The sequence below is a fragment of the Mobula hypostoma genome, chromosome 18 (genome assembly GCF_963921235.1).
Source record: "Mobula hypostoma chromosome 18, sMobHyp1.1, whole genome shotgun sequence".
NCBI lineage: Eukaryota > Metazoa > Chordata > Chondrichthyes > Myliobatiformes > Myliobatidae > Mobula > Mobula hypostoma.
Window position 1 is genome coordinate 33903934 of NC_086114.1, and position 20022 is coordinate 33923955.

The window sequence follows — 20022 nt, forward strand, 5'->3', positions numbered from 1 at the left end:
GAAGAGTAAAAGAGAGGTAATAATGGATATCAGACTGCTGGAAAATGACACTGGACAGGTAGTAATGGGGGACAAAGAAATGGCAGACGAACTCAATAAGTACTTTGCGTCAGTCTTCACTGTGAAACACACTAGCAGTATGACAGAAATTCGAGAGTGTCAGGGGCAGATGGACTACACCCCAGAATTCTGAAAGAGGTAGCTGAAGAGATCGTGGAGGTATAAGTAATGATCTTTCAAGAATCACTGGATTCTGGCATGGTTCCAGAGGACTGGAAAATTGTGAATGTCACTCCACTCTTCAAGAAGGGATGGAGGAAGAAAGGAAATTATCGGCCAGTTAGCCTGACCTCAGGGGAAGAATTTGAGAGTCCATTATTAAGAATGAAATTTTAGAATACTAGGGTAAACATGATAAAATAGGCCAAAGCCAGCATGGTTTTTTCAAGGATAAATCTTGTATAACAAATCTGTTTCAATTCTTTAAGGAAATAACAAGCAGGATAGGCAAAAGAGAGTCAGCAGATGTTGTTTACTTGGATTCTCAGAAGGCCACTGTCAAGGTAATGCACATGAGGCTGCTTAACAAGAGCCCACAGTATTATAGGAAAGATATTAGCATGGATAGAAGACTGGCTGACTGGAAGGAGGCAAAGTGTCAGAATAAAAGAGGCCTATTCTGGTTGGCTGCGGGTGACAAGTGGTGTTCCACAGGGGTCCGTATTGGGACCGTTTCTTTTCACATTATATGTCAATAATTTTGATAACAGAATTGAAGGCTGTGTGGCCAAAGAGAGGCAATGGGGCAGGGAATATTGAGGAAGCAGTGTCTGCAGAAGGACTTGGACAGATTGGAGGAATGGGCAAGGAAGTGACAGATGGAACCTTGTGTAGGAAAGTCTATGGTCATGCACTTTGGTAGAAGGAATAAAGGTACAGACTATTTTCTAAATGAAGAGAAAATTCAAAAATCAGAAGTGCAAAGGGACTTGAAAGTCCTCATGCAAGATTCCCTCAAGGTTAACTTGCAGGTTGTGTCAGTGGTAACGCAAATGCAATGTTAGCATTCATTTCAAGAGAACTAGAATATGCAGTGCCTATTAAAAAGTATTCAACTCCCCCGTGAAAGTTTTCATGATTTATTGTTTTACGACATTGAATCTCAGTAGGTTTAATTTGGCTTTTTTGACACCAATCAACAGAAAAGACTCTTCTGTGTCAAAATGAAAATAAATTTCTAAAAATTGGTCTAAATTTATTACAATTATTAAACACAAAATAATTCATTTCATAATTATTCACCTCCTTCAAGTCAGTACTTAATAGATACACCTTTGGTAACAATTACAGCCTTGAGTCTGTGTGGATTAGGTCTCCATCAGCTTTGCCCATCTGGAAACTGCAATCATTCTCCATTCTTCTTTACAAAACTGCTCAAACTCTGCAGGGGGATCATGAGTGAACAGCCCTTTTCAATCCGGCCACAAATTCTCAATTGGATTGAGGTCTGGACTCTGACCTGGTCACTCCAGAACATTAGCTTTGTTGTTTTAAGCGATTCCTGTGTAGCTTTGGCTTTATGCTTGGGGTCATTGTCTTGCTGGAATACAAATCTTCTCCCAAGTCACAGTTCTCTTGCAGACGGCATCAGGTTTTCTTCCAGGATTTCCCTGTATTTTGCTGCATTCATTTTACCCTCTACCTTCACAAGCCTTCCAGGGCCTGCTATAGTGGAGCATCCCCACAGCATGATGCACCCACCACCACACTTCACAGTAGCGATGGTGTGTTTTTGATGTGCAGTGTTGGGCTTACACCAAACATAGCATTTAGTCTGATGGCCAAGAAGCTCAATTTTGGTTTCATCACACCATAGAACCTTCTTCCAGCTGACTTCAGAGTCTCTCACAAACTCTAGCCAAGATTTCATGTGAGTTTTTTTCCCGAAGTGTCTTTCTCTTTGCCACTCTCCCATAAAGCTGCAACTGGTGAAGCACCCGGGCAACAATTGTTGTTTGCACAGTCTCTCCCATCTCAGCCACTGAAGCTTGTAACTCCTCCAGAGTTGTCATCGGTCTCTTGGTGGCCTCCCTCACTAGACCCCTTCTTGCACGGTTACCCAGTTTTTGAGGATGGCCTGCTCTAGGCAGATTTACAGCTGTGCCCTATTCTTTCCATTTCTTGATGATTGAATTAACTGTACTTCATGGGATATTCAGTGACTTGGAAATTTTCTTGCATCTATCTCCAGACTTGTGCTTTTCAATAACCTTTTTACAGAATTGCTTGGAGTGTTCTTTTGTCTCCATGGTGTAATTTTTGCCAGGACACTTACTCACCAACAGTTGGATCTTCCAGATGTAGGTGTATTTTTACTTCAATCGATTGAAACACCTTGACTGCACACAAATCTCCATTTAACTAATTATGTGACTTCCAAAAACAATTGGCTGCACCAGTGATGATTTGGTGTGTCATATCAGAGGGGGTGAATACTTACGTAAATATTTTGTGTTTTATATTTGTAATTAATTTTGTAGAGACCCATTTTCATTTTGACACAAAAATGTCTTTTTCTGTTGATCAGTGTCAAAAAAAAAAAGCCAAAATGCTGACTCCCATTCAGCCATTCAGTATTGTAAAACAATAAAACATGAAAACCTCTGGGGGGGGGTGGAGAATGGGGAGGAGGGGGATAATAAATCAGCCATGATGGAATAGCAGAACGGACTCAATGGGCCGAACAGTCTAATTTTGCTCCTTTGTCTTTATGGTCTTTTGATCCTTTTTATTCTTCTTTCAACCTCTAGCATTCATCTATACACCAAGGACAAATTAAAGTAGCCAATTAATCAAACAATCCTCTTATGTTTGGAATGTGGAAGGAAACCAGACCAAATGAAGGAAACCCATGCAGTCACAAGAATAATGTGTAAACGCCACAGACAGCACCTGAGGTGGAGCTGTAAGGCAGCAGATCAATCTGCTGTACTACTGTACTGCCTAGTTTCTCTGGAGACAAACTGCTGACTGACATCTTTCATAAGCCTACCAATTCCCAGTTATCTTGACTATACCTCTTCCTGCCCTGTCTCCTGTAAAAATGCTATACCCTTTTCTCAGTTGTTTCGATTCCGCATCTGTTCCCAAGGTGTGGCTTTCCTTTCTAGGACATCAGACGTGGCCTCCTTCTTCAAAGAATGGAATTTCACTTCCTTCACCATTGATGCTGCCCTCACCTGACGCCTAATTCCCAAACATCCATGCTCACCCTATCTTCCTGCCACTTTAATTGTGATAAGAATTCCTCTCGAACTTACCTGCCACCCCATGAGCCTCAGCATCCAGCACATCATTCTCTGCAACTTCTGCCATCTCTAAAGAGATTTTTCAACCAAACATATCTTTACCTCACCCACCTTCTGTTTTCTGCAGAATCTCCATTCAACCCTCCTCACTAATCTCCCTCATGACATTCACCTCCTCTATTCAGGGCCCCAAGCATTCCTTCCAGATGAGATAGCACTTTACCCGTGAATCTGCTGGGGTCATCTATTGTGTCCAGTGCTCCCGATGCGGCCTCCTCTACACTGGTGAAACCCATCACCTGGGGGACAACTTCATCCAGCATCTCCACTCCATCCACCAAAAGCAGAACATCCCGGTGACCAAAGATTTTATTTGCGATTATCATTCAGATATGTCAGTCCGTTATCTCCTCTTGTGCCATGAGGAGCAATACCTAATATTCCGTCTAGGTAGCCTCCAATCTGATGGGATGAATATAGATTTCTCTTCCTGGTAAAAAAAAATCTCTCTCCCTACCCTCTTCTTCTAGTCCCTACTCTGGCCTCTTACCTCTTCACACCTGCCTATCACCTTCCCTGGGTCTTCTCCTCCTTCTCTTTCTTCCATGGTCCACTCTCCTCTCCTATGAGATTCCTTCCTTTGCAGCCCTTTACCTTTCCTACCCAGCTGGCTTCCCCTCCCCCCCCACCTTTTTATTCTAGCATCTTCCCCCTTCCTTTCCAGTCCTGAAGAAGGGTCTTAGCCCAAAACATCAACTGTTTATTCATTTCCAAAGAGGCTACCTGATCTGAGTACCTCCAGCATTTTGTGTTTATTGATTGCCAAGCTGTTGCAAGCCATGGACAAGGGCTTCCAAAGCAAATAAGGAAAGCAGAAACAAAGTGGTAATATTATAGAAGTAGAAGTAGATCCTGGAGAGGACTGTGTACTTGGAAACTCAGCTCATGATTTAAACAGAACAGGACGTTTACAAGTGGATTGTATCACCCCTACTGGCTTCGGCAAGAGATGGAAACAGTGGCTGGGAATCAGTTTTTAAAACAAGATCCAAAGACAACTATTTAAAGAAATGTTCTGTTTCTCCAATAGAGGACATCAGACACCAGACACCATCTAGTATTTGACATTTCAACCCTGGGAAAGAGACTATCTACCCAATCTATGCCTCTCATAACTTTATACATTTCTATCAAGGCACCTCTCACTCTCAAGCACTTCAGAGAAAACGTCCAAACCTGACCAACCTCCCCTTATGGCTAATACTCTCTAAGCAAAGTAATATTACTATTGAACGTCTTCGGCACCCTCTCTAAAGCCTCCACATATACCCTTTAATGGAGAACATAGTGTACACACTACTCTAAATGTCATCCAAGCAGTTCTATATAGCAGCAACAAGATTTCCCCACTTTTATTCTCAATGATCCGAGTGATGAAAGCAAGTATGCGATACATCTTCTTTACTGCCGTATCTACATTTGCTGCTTCTTTCAGGGACTTACACCCCAATGTCCCTCTGTACATTCATGCCTCCAAAGGTCCTGCAAGCAGAACATACAATTGTTCAAAGGGACAGACCCAATAAAGTAATCAGCTAACATGAGGGCCAGGAAAGAAAGTTAAATGGTTAACAGTTTTGTGGCTAAGTGATAAAAAAAATAGGTGGAGGAGCGGACAGTGTTGAGGAAACAGAGAGCCTGCAGAGAGACCTAGGTAGTTTAGGGGAATGGGCAAAGAGGTGGCAAATGAAATACAATGTTAGAAAGTGTACGGTCATGCACTTTGGTGGAAGAAATAAATGAGCAGACTATTATTTAGATGGGGAGAGAATTCAAAATGCAGAGATGCAAAGGGTCTTGGGAGTCCTTGTGCAAGATACCCTAAAGGTTAACCTTCAGGCTGAGTTGATGGTGAAGGTGGTGAATGCAATGTTGGCATTCATTTCTAGAGGTATAGACTGTAAGAGCAGGGATGTGATGTTGAGGCTCTATAAGGCACTCGTGAGACCACACTTTATAAAAAGATTGAAAAAGAAAAAGAAAGCGACCACACTTGGAGTATTGTGTGCAGTTTTGGGCTCCTTATTTTAGAAAGAATATACTGACATTGGAGAGGGTTCAGAGAAGATTCACGAGAATGATTCCAGGAATGAAAGGGTTACCATATTGGACTGTATTCCTTGGAGTTCAGGAGAATGGCGGGGGGGGGGGGGGGATCTCATAGAAACATTCCAAATGTTAAAAGGCCTGAACAGATTAGATATGGCAAAGTTATTTCCCATGGTAGGGAAGTCTAGGAGAAGAGCGCACAATTTCAGGATTGAAAGATGTCCATTTAGAACAGAGATGTGGAGAAATTACTTTAGTCAGAGGGTGGTAAATCTGTGGAATTTGTTGCCACGAGAGTCTGTGGAGGCCAAGTCAGTGGGTGTATTTAAGGCAGAGATAGATAGGTTCTTGATCAGCCAGGGCATCAAAGGGTATCGAGAGAAGGCAGGGGAGTGGGGATGACTGGAAGAATTGGATCAGCCCAAGATTGAATCGCGGAGCAGACTCAATGGCCGAATGGCCTACTTCTGCTCCTATATGTTATGGTCTTACAGAGAACACATCAAGACTCAAACACAATGATGATTTTGAAACAAGCATGAGAGATAACAGGAGAGAAACCAGAGAAATAGTCTGGAAGAATCCATGAGAAACTTTAGAGGTTGCACCAGGAAAAGAAATGGCAGCTGATGTGAAGATCTAGCTCAACAACAAATTTGCCCATGAGTTCCTGGCACTTGTTGGAGTCAGGGGTGGAGAAACAAGTGGAAGTCTTGCATTTCCACCGCCTCTTTTGGATAACATTGGTGGCGTGGAGAGGGGAGACTTAGACCATGGGCAACTGCCGATCTTCCATACAACCTTGCCCAGGCCTGCGCCCTGGAAACCTTCCAAGTTTGAAACCCATGGTCTCACGAGACTAACGGATGCCTGTTTTCCTTCATTGTTGAAAAAAAATCCAAAATTGTTCACAGCCAATTATAATAAGTTTAAAGAAAGTCAATGGTATAATGTACATAATCCAGCATCCAATTTGTGCACAGCAAGCTCTCACAAATAGCAATGCAATAATGATCTGGTTGGCAGTGGATGGTTTGAAAGGCAGTTCATGGCGAAGATAAGCAGTCCAATTTACCTGGGATTTCAGGTCGATCCTGAGGTAGCGAATAGTTTTAGCAGACATAGATTTAATGACTAATACAAATCAGCAATATCTGATGTTAAATGACTAAACTAGCTGTCCACCACATTCTAGTGTATCCCTTGAGCTTTGCAAGCTAAATATATTATGCTCATCACATAAATTTTCTCCAAAGCAAATGACAGAACATCTGCATTTTTATCGAAAAAGGGAACAACTAATTTGAAAAAGTACATATTAAACTTATTTAAGAATAATACTTAGCCACCAAAGTTCTTTGGTTTAAAATTAACAGATTTCTGAAATATTTACGGATGTACAGAAGAAATTAAAAATAAAACTAATGAAAATATCTGCACAGAGAGATTGTTTAGAAAAAGCTGTAAACTAGCATGCAGTTTAGAAATCACAACTAGATCAGCAGCCACCACCATAATTTCTTGCAAATTCTAATGCCATTTCAAATCTAAAGCTTTTTCACGCCAACAGATAGGATTTTAATTAAAACTTACTATTAAAACTTACTTTTTTATTTCCTCCTCAACTACATCAACCCTTTCAATCTGAGGACATATAAATTTGTTTGTAGCACTTCCAAAATCACAGAGGACATAGTTTCCACTATTGTGAAGTAAAAGGTTTTCAACCTAGCACAGAACAGAAAGTGGACTGAATACACAATTCATTCATGTGCAAGAAGTTTTGGCTTGATGCTTTGAGTAATTCTCACCTTAAGATCTCTATGAATGATTGCAGGTTTGCATTGATGTAGCCTGGCCACCGCTTCACAAGTGTCACAGAATATTTGCAGCACTTCCGCTTCACTGAAGCCAGAATGCAACCGTTGGTTCATCAAATTAACAACCTGACCACCTAGAGAACATACAAATCTGATGTTTTAAAACACTTTTGATTTATCCACTGAAATTCAACCATGAAAGTACAGTTCTCTACAGTCCAAGGGTCTTTGCACCTCAGCTTCAGACTATGTTGCCATTGCAAATTTCTAAAGTTTGTTTTAGGAGAGCTAAAATGTAACTTGAGACTCATTTTGTGCAAAGAAAAGAACAGTAAAAGAATTTCAGCACTACACCAGAAAAATGATAAGATGTTAAATATTGATGAAACTGATGGGCAGAAAATGATGAATTATTAATTATTCACTGGTTTCTTCAAAATATCCTGCACTAACCAAAATAATCTCTATAAATGTATGTGCTCCCAGATGAATAAATTATTCTAGCCTCGTTTAGATAGGAGTAAATTCCTTCACGTAAATGTTATCCATTCCAGAGTCCTAGACATTGTATTGACAACATTTGTTAAACTCCAAAAAAAAAATGAAGAAATTATGCAGTATTGGAGACATTATTAAATTAGAAGCAAATATTGTAATATTTCTGAGGAAAGGAGATAAATATTGATACACAGCAGGAACAAGTATGCATTAGATTAACAAAGGTGTAAACAGCTGATAAAGTCAGAAAAGTGAACCTCTTTCATTGTCAACTGCTTTGTCACAAGATAGCAAAACAATGGCACATCTCAGCCCTAAAATGCTTAAATACGTATATAACCTAAAAAGCTAGCTAAACAAAAATACCTGCAAATTTATTGTCAAACTTTCATGGGACTGTACTATTCCTCGCATTGGGATTATGATAGCTTTTGGAACATATCACAACTGTTACCAGCTTTCGATTCCAGATTTATATGCTCTGACTGATATACTGGAATTTGAGTAACTTCAGATCATTATCCAGATCCCTGAATTACTAGTTCAATAATTACTTTACCACATTAAGTCTAATAAGGAACAGGTTTTAATATAGAAAGTACCAATATTAATAAACAATGATTGGAGTAAAGTAAAAGCTAGGGAACATGATCCATAGATCACAGCTGGTTTCTAGTTTAAGATTACTTGGAAATTACTTGAAATAAAAGTCACATTCACAGATAATATTAAACACCACAACAGCTGAGAAATAGCTATTTCAAAAGGATTTGATGTACCTGTTCAACTGATATATTAATGACAGATACAATTTAATAAAGATGAATGAATAATATAATGCACTAAACAATGGATGATAAATGGGTAAGAAATGAGACACAGCAGACCACAACCCAGACTATGTACTCTACAAATTGTTACATCATTGAATTAACAGCCAAATACTGTCCATTCAGTTGAAACAAATTGAACTGCAACATCCTTGTAAACAAATCTAATAATATAGTTGAATTTTGGTCATTGTCACAAAAGAAACTTTTAAGGCACAACAATGATACAAATATGCCACACAGTTTATCTTTCTGGCATAGAACATTACAGCACAGGAATAGATTCTTTGGCCCACAATGTTGTGCTGAACTATTACTCCAATAATACCTAATTAAAGTAATCTCTTCTGCCTTCACATGGCCCATATCCCTTCACTCCCTGCACATTAATGTACCTATCTAAGAACCTGTTAAATAATTGTACTATATTTATCCCTACCACCACCCCTGGCAGCGCATTCCAGATACCTACCACTCTGCGCAAAACAAAACCTTGCCCTGCATATTTCCTTTGAAACTAGACCCTTTCTCCTTAAATGCATGCCCTCTAGTATTAGGCTTTCAACCTTGGGGAAAGATACTGCCTCTATACTCTGTCAATGCCTCTTATAATCTTAAACTTCTATCAGGTTTCCTCTCAGCCTCCGCTACTCCAGAGAAAACAACCCAAGTTTGACCCACCTCTCTTTACATACATGCCCTCCGATCCAGGCAGCATTCTAGTAAACCTCATCTGCACCCTCTCCAAAGCCTCAACATTTTTCCTAAAATAGGGAGACTAGGATTGAATTTAGTACTCCAGATGTGGCCTGATCAGAGTTTTAAAAAGACGCAACATAACTTTCTGATTCTTGAACTCAATCCATTCACTATTAAAGGTAAGCTTTCTTAACCATGCCATCAAACTGTGCAGCTATTTTTAGAAAGGTATTGACTTGGACCCCAAGACCCCCTTGTTCATCAACACTGTTAAAGAATCTTGATATTAACAGTTACTTCCTTTTACATTTGATCTCTCAAAGTGCAGTACCTCACATTGGCTGGATTAAACTCCATCTGACATTACTCCACCCATATCTGTAATTGATCTATATCCTATTGTGCCCTTGAACAATCCTCTACACGATGCACAACAACACCATTCTTCGTATCATCTGCAAACTTACTAAACCAGCAATTTATATTTTCATTCAAGTTACTTAAGATATCTATATATCACAAAAAGCAGAGATCCCAGGACAGATCACCGTGGAACACCACTAGTCAGAGACCTCCAGCGATAAGCCTCATCAATCACTACCCTTTGCCTTCTATTGGCAGGCCAGTTCTGAATCCAAATGGCCAAGTCACTGCATCTTAATCTTCTGAATGAGCTCTCTATGTACGCTGACTATTAATGTCCATGAGCAGGGTAGCATATCAAATACAAATAGTTGTAAAATACACCTTCTGGTGCTACTTGGACACGTCTTCCGTGATGAACCTGGGGTCATAGAATACATATACATGTATATCATACAATCTATAGATTAAAGAGAAATAACAGATGGCAAAATTATACCAACATTTTTCCACAACATGCAAAACGAATGTGAAAATATGTGAACTATTTTAATTAGTACATTCTGAATTCTGAAATTTGAGGAATAAACATAAAATCACCACTGGATACTTTACCTATGCTTTGATATAGTACCATAAGCACAGGAGGGAGTACAGAACTGGACAATTTCTAGCAAGGTTAGTTGCAGAATGTGAGAACACTAGTGATAGACACAAGATTAACAAATATCATCTACCAATACCAGGAAATTAAACCGTTTAGCGTAATGGAGACAAAGCAGTAACAGAATTTTAAATAAACCAAAACATTTTCCAAGGGTCAATTCTAATAAGTGCCTAACCATGGAGGTAGTGATCACCCTAAAAGAGGGTCTGATGTTTGCAGAGGCAGGCTATTCAAGGGTCATCTTCATCCTCATTCTACATTCAATGCAAATCCTTAAAGAATCAAAAATAAGAAAACTACCTTTTGTAGCATACACCAGCAGACAGCAATATGCGTTCTATTTTTTTGTACTAGCTTGAGACATTGCTCATTGGTGATGCAGTGTGAAAGTATAAAAAGTCAGGAATTTTCAGCTTTCTTTTATTGGGCTGAAATCAGCATGGGACCAATAAAAAGAAACGTGAAAACAGAGTGGCCATTGTTGGAGTGGACCAGTGTCAAAGTGGTCTGGCTCTGGTTCAACAAGCTTGGGCAAGAACAAGGGGAGGTTCTAAGTAAATAAGAAAGAAAGTTTTTAGTAAGTTTTTGATTTTTTTTCTCAGTTAGTACATAGCTAGCGCACTAAGACGGGATCTGAAGTAGTGGTACGTTCCTTGTGTGAAATGTGGATAATTTGAGAGATCTTCAGTCTTGCACTTGCACAAAGTGAAGCGAGCTACAGCCCCTTAGAGACTACGTTAAGACCATAAGACCATAAGACAAAGGAGCAGAAGTAGGCCATTCGGCCCATCGAGTCTGCTCCGCCATTTTATCATGAGCTGATCCGTTTTATCCTATTTAGTCCCACTGCCCCGCCTTCTCACCATAACCTTTGATGCCCTGGCTACTCAGATACCTATCAATCTCTGCCTTAAATACACCCAATGACTTGGCCTCCACTGCTGCCCGTGGCAACAAATTCCATAGATTCACCACCCTCTGACTAAAAAAATTTTTTCGCATTTCTGTTCTGAAAGGGCGCCCTTTAATCCTGAAGTCATGCCCTCTCGTACTAGACTCCCCCATCATGGGAAACAACTTTGCCACATCCACTCTGTCCATGCCTTTTAACATTCGAAATGTTTCTATGAGGTCTCCCCTCATTCTTCTAAACTCCAAGGAATACAGTCCAAGAGCGGACAAACGTTCCTCATATGTTAACCCTCTCATTCCCGGAATCATTCTAGTGAATCTTCTCTGTACCCTCTCCAACGTCAGCACATCCTTTCTTAAGTAAGGAGACCAAACCTGCCCACAGTACCTATCACCTGTCCAGCTCTCGGCTCTATCCCTCCCCCTCCTGTCTTCTCCTATCACTTTGCATCTCCCCCTCCCCCTCCAGCTTTCAAATCCCTTACTCACTCTTCCTTCAGTTAGTCCTGACGAAGGGTCTCGGCCTGAAACGTCGACTGCGCCTCTTCCTATAGATGCTGCCTGGCCTGCTGCGTTCACCAGCAACTTTGATGTGTGTTGCTTGAATTTCCAGCATCTGCAGAATTCCTGTTGTTCACAGTACTCCAAGTGAGGTCTCACCAGCGCCTTATAGAGCCTCAACATCACATCCCTGCTCCTATACTCCATTCCTCTAGAAATGAATGCCAACATTGCATTCGCCTTCTTCACTGCCGACTCAACCTGGAGGTTAACTTTAAGGGAATCCTGTACGAGGACTCCCAAGTCCCGTTGCATCTCAAAACTTTGAATTCTTTCTCCATTTAAGGAACTGAAGCTGCAGCTGGAGCTGGATGACCTTCAGCTCAAACTTAAAAATGAGGTGGTGATAGATAGGAGCTACAAGGAAGTATTCACCCCTAAGTTGCAGTAGGCAGGTACCTGGGTGTCTATCAGGAGAAGGCATAGGCAGCTAGTACAGAGTAACCCTGCGGCCATTCCCCTCGATAATAAGTGTCCCGCTTTGGATACTGTTGGAGGTGGGGGGGGGGGGGTGGGTGGAATGACCTACCAGGGAAGCCACAGCAACCAGATCTCTGGCACTGAGTCCGTCTCTGTGGCTTAGAAGGGAAGGAGGAGAAGAGAAATGCAGTAGTGATAGAATATTCCATAATTAGAGGAGCAAAAGGCAGATCCTGTGGACATGAGAGCGATAGCTGGATGGTATTTTGTCTCCCAGGTGCCAGGGTCAGAGATGTTTCGGATCAGATCCATAGCATTCTAAAGGGGGAGGGTAAACAACTGTAAGCCATGGTACATATAGGGAAGAAATTCTGAAGAGACAATATAGGGAATTAGGTAGAAAGCTGAAAAGCAGGCCCTCCACAGTAGTAATGCAGGGTACTAAGGCATGTGGTACAGGCAGCAATTTCTGTATTGCACTTGTGCCAGGTGCTAGTGAGGACAAGAATAGGATAATTTGGCAAATGCATGTGTGGCTGTGTATTGGTGCAGAGGGCAGGGTTTCAGATTTCTGGATCTCTTCTGGGGAAGAGCAGTTACACCTAAACCTGAGGGGGACCAATATTCTTGCTGGCAGGTTTGCTAGAGCTGTTGGGGAATGGCAGGTGAATGGGAACTAGAGTGATAGGGTTGAGGACAGGGCAGTTGGTGTACAATTAGATGCAGTGTGTAATCAGGCTGTGAGGAAGGACAGGCAGATGTAAGGCAAAATTGCAGTCAGTAGGATGAGTTAAAGTGTAACCGGAGACCAAATCAAAAAGGATGAAGAAGACAAGACTGAAGGTGTTATATTTGAATTCATTCAGTAAACAGAATAAGGTAGATGCTCTTGTACACAGTTATAGATTGGCAGGTATGATGTTGTGGGCAGGATGCGGGCTACAAACTACAATGGGAGATAGAAAAGGCATGTAAAAAAGCAATGTTGCAATAATCATGGGGGGTTTCAATATGCAAGTAGACTAAGAAAATCCAGCCAAGGCTGAATCCCAAGAGAGGAAATTTGTAGATTTATAGAATGTCTACGAGATGGCTTTTTAGAGCAGTTTGTGATTGAGCCCACTAGGGGTACAGAAATTCTCAGTTGGATATTATGTAATGACCCAGGTTTGATTAGGAAGTTTAAGGTAAAGGAACCGATCATAATGTGACAGAATTCACCCTGCAGTTTTAAGAAACTGAATATGTGAATTACAATGAATGAGAGACATGAGACATGACAGAGGAGCTGGCCAAAGTTGACTGAAAGGGAACACAAACAGAACTAACAGCAGAACAGAAATGGCTGGCATTTATGGGGGAAATTTGGAAGGCACAGGAAGGATATATTCAAAGATGAAGAAGTATTCTAATGGGAGGATGAAACAACCATGGCTGATAAGGGAAATCAAAGACAGCATAAAAGCAAAAGAGAGGGCATTAAATATAGCAAAAATATAAGTAGAGGATTGGGAAGCTTTTAAAAACTAACAAAAAGGAAATTAAAAAGCCATAAGCAGGGGAAAGATGAAATATGAAGGTAAGCCAGCAAATAATATAAAATTGGACACAGGAAGTTTTTTAAAGATACATAAAGAATAAAAGAGAAACAAGAGTGGATATTGGACCACTGCAAAATGTTGTTGGAGAGATAGTAATAGGGGACAAAGGAATGGTGGAGGATCTTAATAAGTACTTTGGATCAGTCTTCACTGTGAAAGACACTAGCAGAATGCCAGAAATGCGAGTGCCACAAGGCAGAAGTGAGTTGTGTTGCTATTACTAAGAAGGTGCTTGCGAAGCTGAAAAGCCTGTAGGTAGGTAAGTCACATGACCAGATGGACTACCCCAGGGTTCTGAAAGAGGCAGCTGAAGAGATTGTGGAAACATCAGTAATGATCTTTCAAGAATCGCTAGATTCTGGAATGTTTCTGGAGGATCGGAAAATTGCAAATAAGAAGGGAAGGATGCAGAAAGAAGGAAATTACAGGTCAATTAGTTTGACCTCAGTGGTTGGGAATATGTTGGGAGTCTATTATTAAGGATGAAGTTTCAGTTTACTTGGAGGCACATAATAAAATAGGCCAACTTTAGAAGGGTTTTCCGAAGAGGAAACCTTGCCTGACAAACTTGTTAGAATTCTTTGGGGAAATAACAGGAAGAATAGACAAAGGAGAGTCAGTGGATGCTGCTTATTTGGATTTTCTAAAAACCTTTGACAAAGTGCTGCACACAAAGCTGCTTAACAAGATAACAGCCCATGGTATTACAGGAAAGGTACTAGCATGAACAGAAGATTGGATGATAAGCAGGAGGCAAAGAGTGGGAATAAAGGGGGCCTTTTCTGATTGGCTGCCGGTGACTAGTGGTGTGCCGCAGGGGTTGGTGTTGGGACCCCTTCTTTTCATGTTGTATGTCAATGAAGGAATTGATGGCATTGTAGCTAAGTTTGCAGATGATATGAAGATAGGTGGAGGGGCAGGTAGTGTTGAGGAAGCAGGCTGTCTGCAGATTGGGGGAATGAAATGGCAGATTGAATATAATGTAGGAAAGTGCATGGTCATGCACGCTGGCAGAAGGAATTTCTAAATGGGAAGAAAATTTAAAAATAAGAGCTGCAGAGAGATTTGGTAATCCTTGTACAGGATTCCCTAAAGGTTATTTTGCAGGTTGAGTTGGTGGCAAGGCATGCAAATGGAATGTTAGCATTCATTTTGAGGGGACTAGAATACAAAAGCAAGCATTATAATGCTAAGACTGCTGGCATTGGAGAAGATCCAGATAAGGTTCACGAGAATTATCCTAGGAATGAAAAGTTTAACAACTGAAGAGTGTTTAATAACTCTGGGCCTGTATTTACTGGAGCTTAGAAGAATGAGGCAAATCTCATTGCAATCTATCGAATATTGAAAGGTCTGGATAATGTGGATGTGGAGAGGATATTTCCTATAGTGCAAGGAGTCTAGGACCAGAGGGCACAGCCTCAGCATTGAAGGACATCTAGAACAGATAAGGATGGTTTTTAGCCTGAGGGTGGTGAATCTGCGGAATTCATTGTCACAGACGGCTACGCAGGGCAAGTTATTGGGTATATTTAAGGCGGAGGTTGATAGGTCTTTGATTAATCAGAGTGTCAAAGGTTACGGGATGAAAGCAGTAGAATGGGGTTGAGAGAGATAATACACCAGCCACGACAGAATGGCAAGCAGACTTGATGGGCCAAATGGCTCAATTCTGCTCCTAGGTCTTATGGTCTTATGATCCTTTTTATTCTCATTTCAGCTTCTAGCATCCATCTTCAGCTACAGTTCTTTAAATTATATTTATTCTATTCCCAATGTTGAAATTAGAAAGGCTTCAACAATATTAAATAAAGAATGTTCTAACACACAAGGAGATACCTGGTAATTTAATCGCTATTGCAAAATAGCTAATTTTCTACAAATCTTCATGATGCCTTGATTATAACTGAAGTCATGGAAAAGAAAACAACAGCCAAATTAAAACTTTAAACTTAAGTTTATCTGAATGTTACATTTCAAATTGATTATTTTGCTGAACATTTATTAAATATGCTAAACATTAAACTTTCCACAAAATAATCAGTAGGAGTTGCCACTGTCATACTGCTTCCATACATTGTTACATATACATGTACATAGAAATATAAAAATTATGTGAAGTCAACAAACCTCTGCAGTATTCCATTAGAATAAGGACCTCCCATACATCACTAACATTCATCGAAGTAATACTGGAGTCAAGGTAGTTAACAATATTTTTATGCCCACAAAGATCTTTCTGTTCAAAAAAAAAAGGAAATGTGAAATACTTTTAGCAACAGTGAAAAAGACCATTTAATACTAGTTTAAAGAATAAAGATCATGATGCAAATCAAAACAATGCAGCTGTTTTGCCCAGCTTCCAAATGGAAGTACTGAGTTCCAAATGTAGGTACTGAGTCGTAGGTCTAGGAGTCTGGAGATGAGTTTCATTAAGGAGTTCAGTAACAGTTAAGTGCATAGTCATTTATTAGTATGGATGCAAAGGTATGACTCATGCAAATCGCATGTTATATTAACTACAATGAAAATAAAATGTATTAATATGCTGCTGGGTTGAATCTTTCAGCGATCATAAGGATAAATTTCTGAAGAAAAGTTGTGACGCTCAAGTGTGCTTAATTCTTGCTTAGTAAGGCAGATTTGCTGATTTGAAACTACTTTGCTGAGATTAAAAATATTCAAGTCTAATGCAAGGCTATCAAAACTGCAATACAGAATATTTCATGTGTCATGAGCATAGCAACCATGTCAATTTCCTTCTTACAAGATAACTAGATAGGTATGGTACATGTTCCAAGCTTTTCCTTCACAATTATTATCCACAATTTTCCCCAAGCACACTGTAGATTAAAAAAATCTAACTACACCACAGGCAAATCAACTTTATAATTAGTTAAGAGTGGCCAAAGCTTTTTCACTAAAAGGCCCTCAGCAATAAAGGCAATTTGCCAACAATAACATTCATGAAGGCATTATTTTTTCTTCCTTTAGTTGTGTTAGCTTTGATTTTGTGTATTTGTCAGTATTGCTCATCATTCAATTCCTGACTTTCTATATTCTCAGTTCTACTAATTTTCCGTTGTGTTTTCTAATGAGCCAAGCTCAACAACTGAGTCTTTCATTGGAATCTAAATACAAAAATAACCACTTTTGTGTGTGTTGCCTTGGATTTCCAGCATCTGCAGATTTCTCATGTTGTGACAAAGGTAACCAGTCATATATAATATGCACTTAAAAACCAGAAGACTTACCACTGAGTTGAGCCGCCTATTAGAAAATCTTGTGAAGTTTCCAATTAAAAGCCCATACCATTGATAGAACTATGATCAGAAAAGTGGCCAGCATGAAACAAAGCTTCTGTACAAAACACATATTAGGAATTTGAAACAACACCCACAAAATGCTGGAGGAGCTCAGCAGGCCAGGCAGCATCTATTGTGCGCATGCGCCGGTCGTGCATGCAGCCGGTTACAGTTGCTCCGCAGTTTCTTACTTTTAAACTTTTTAACTTAGCTATTTGTTGTATTTTTTTTCTCACGGTAACACGTTGAAGCTACACCCTCTCTAACATGCTGGTGGAAAGAGTTTTACTTGTTTTTTTAGCGCTGGAATTAGTTGCATTCGGACACGTCTCGTTAGCGTGGCAGCAGGATGGCCGCATTGTGTATTCCAGAGACCAATTGATTACGCTCATGCCCGCCGGTTTAGCGAACAGAGTAGCAGACATACCGGCTGAAATCTGGAGGAAAACACACAGAATGCAGAGGGGGATCAAAAAGGCGAGGGAAGAGGACCGGGTTGAGACAACAGAGGCTTTTGGAGAAGAGAAGTTATAAACCATGTCTCCCCTCTCTTATCATGGGAAATGTGAGATCGCTGGGGAATAAAATGGACGAACTGACTGTGCTTGTCAGGAGTCAGAGAACATTTTGGGAGAGCAGTGTCATGTGCTTCACTGAGACGTGGCTGCACGAGGACATACCCGATCAAAGCCTTTCCATAGAGGGCTTCCAGACCGTTTGAGCTGACCGGAATTGCACTGAGAGCAGTAAGCGTAAAGGAGGGGGGCTGGCGGTTCTGGTAAATATGGTGCAATCCTGGGCATATTACGATCAAGGAACGGGTCTGCAGCCTGGATATTGAACTTTTTGCCGTTGGACTCTGGCCATATTATTTGCCAAGGGAAATCTCGCATGCAATTGTGGTTGTTGTGTGCATCCCTCCCTCTGCCAACCCGACGTCGGCGTGTAACATCATTTACACTGTCATAGCCAGACTACAAACCCAGCACCTGAGTGCCCTCATTACCATCTCGGGTGACTTCAACCAGGTTACCATGGCTAGAACACTGCCCAACTTCACGCAGTATGTGAGCTGTACAACCAGAGGGGAGAGGACTCTGGATTTGATGTATGCTAACGTTAAGGATGCATACAGCTCCTCTCCCCTCCCCCTACTGGGAAGGTCAGATCACAACCTGGTGCATCTAAAACACTGCTACGTCCCTCTGGTGAAGAGTAAACCTGCAACCTCGAGGACAGTGAGAAAATGGTCGGAGGAGGCTTATGAGGCACTCCAGGGTTTGTTTTGAGGTGGCAGACTGGCAGGCACTCTGTGAGCCACATGGAGAGGATATTGATGGGCTCACAGAGTGCATCACTGATTACATCAACTTCTGTGTGGACTGCAATGTTCTGAGAAGAACCGTCCTTTCTCATTCAAATAACAAGCCATGGGTAACAAAGGACATCCTGAACGCTAAAAAGAGGGCGTTTAGAGATGGAAATAGGGAGGAGCTGAGGTAGACACACAGTTACCTGAAAGCCAGGTCAGGGAGGCTAAAGACAGGTACAGGAGGAAGCTTGAGTGGAAACTCCAGCAGAACAACATGAGAGATGTCTGGAGGGGGATGAAGACCATCACTGGGTTCCGGCAAACTAGCAACAGAGGAGCGGAAGGCAGTGTGGACAGGGCCAATGAACTTAACAGGTTCTTTAACAGATTTGACAATGTAGCCTCTGCCCATTCCACACATGAGCCATCTGTTGTCGGCTCCCAAGCAACACATATTCCACTCTCCCCTCCCACCCCTCCTCACAGTCCCCCACCCTGCTCTCATGAGTATACCACTTCCCCACACGAAACCACCACGGTGGGCTTCACAGCTCTACAGGTGAGAAGACAGCTGAAACGTCTCAACCCAAGCAAGGCTGCGGGACCGGATGGTGTCAGTACCAGGGTGCTCAAAGCCGGTGCCCCTCAGCTATGTGGAGTACTTCGCCATGTATTCAATCTGAGCCTGAGGCTCCGGAGGGTTCCTGTATTGTGGAAGACGTCCTGCCTCGTCCCTGTGCGGAAGACGCCTTGCCTCAGCGGCCTCAATGACTACAGACCGGTGGCATTGACCTCCCACATCATGAAGACCCTGGAGAGACTTGTTCTGGAGCTGCTCCGGCCTATGATCAGGCCACACTTAGATCCCCTCCAGTTCGCTACCAGCCCCGACTAGGAGTTGAGGATGCCATCGTCTTCCTGCTGAACTGTGTCTACGCCCACCTGGACAAGCCAGCGAGCACTGTGAGGGTCATGTTTTTTGACTTCTCCAGTGCGTTCAACACCATCCGCCCTACTCTGCAGGGGGAGAAGCTGACAGCGATGCAAGTGGATGCTTCCCTGGTATCATGGATTCCTGATTACCTGACTGGCAGACCACAGTACGTGTGCTTGCAACACTGTGTGCCCGACAGTGTGATCAGCAGCACTGGGGCTCCACAAGGGACTGTCTTGTTTCCCTTTCTCTTCACCATTTACACCTCGGACTTCAACTACTGCACAGAGTCTTGTCATCTTCAGAAGTTTTTGGATGACTCTGCCATAGTTGGATGCATCAGCAAGGGAGATGAGGCTGAGTACAGGGCTACTGTAGGAAACTTTGTCACATGGTATGAGCAGAATTATCTGCAGCTTAATGTGAAAAAGACTAAGGAGCTGGTGGTAGACCTGAGGAGAGCTAAGGTACCGGTGACCCCTGTTTCCATCCAGGGGGTCAGTGTGGACATGGTGGAGGATTACAAATACCTGGGGATACGAATTGACAATAAACTGGACTGGTCAAAGAATACTGAGGCTGTCTACAAGAAGGGCCAGAGCCGTCTCTATTTCCTGAGGAGACTGAGGTCCTTTAACATCTGCCGGACGATGCTGAGGATGTTCTACGAATCTGTGGTGGCC

General features: G+C 41.7%; 1 protein-coding gene across 7 annotated transcripts in view; it reads right to left on the minus strand.

Moving 5' to 3' along the window:
• LOC134358444 (AP2-associated protein kinase 1-like) overlaps positions 1-20022 on the minus strand; it is a 141973-nt gene that overhangs the window by 59495 nt on the left and 62456 nt on the right. For all 7 annotated transcript variants that reach the window (XM_063070675.1, XM_063070673.1, XM_063070674.1 and 4 more), the window contains exons 3-5: positions 15919-16027; positions 7229-7371; positions 7024-7145 (exon numbers count right to left, since the gene is read on the minus strand). In XM_063070675.1, the coding sequence (XP_062926745.1) occupies positions 7024-7145; positions 7229-7371; positions 15919-16027 (374 nt within the window). The remainder of the gene's footprint in view (positions 1-7023; positions 7146-7228; positions 7372-15918; positions 16028-20022) is intronic.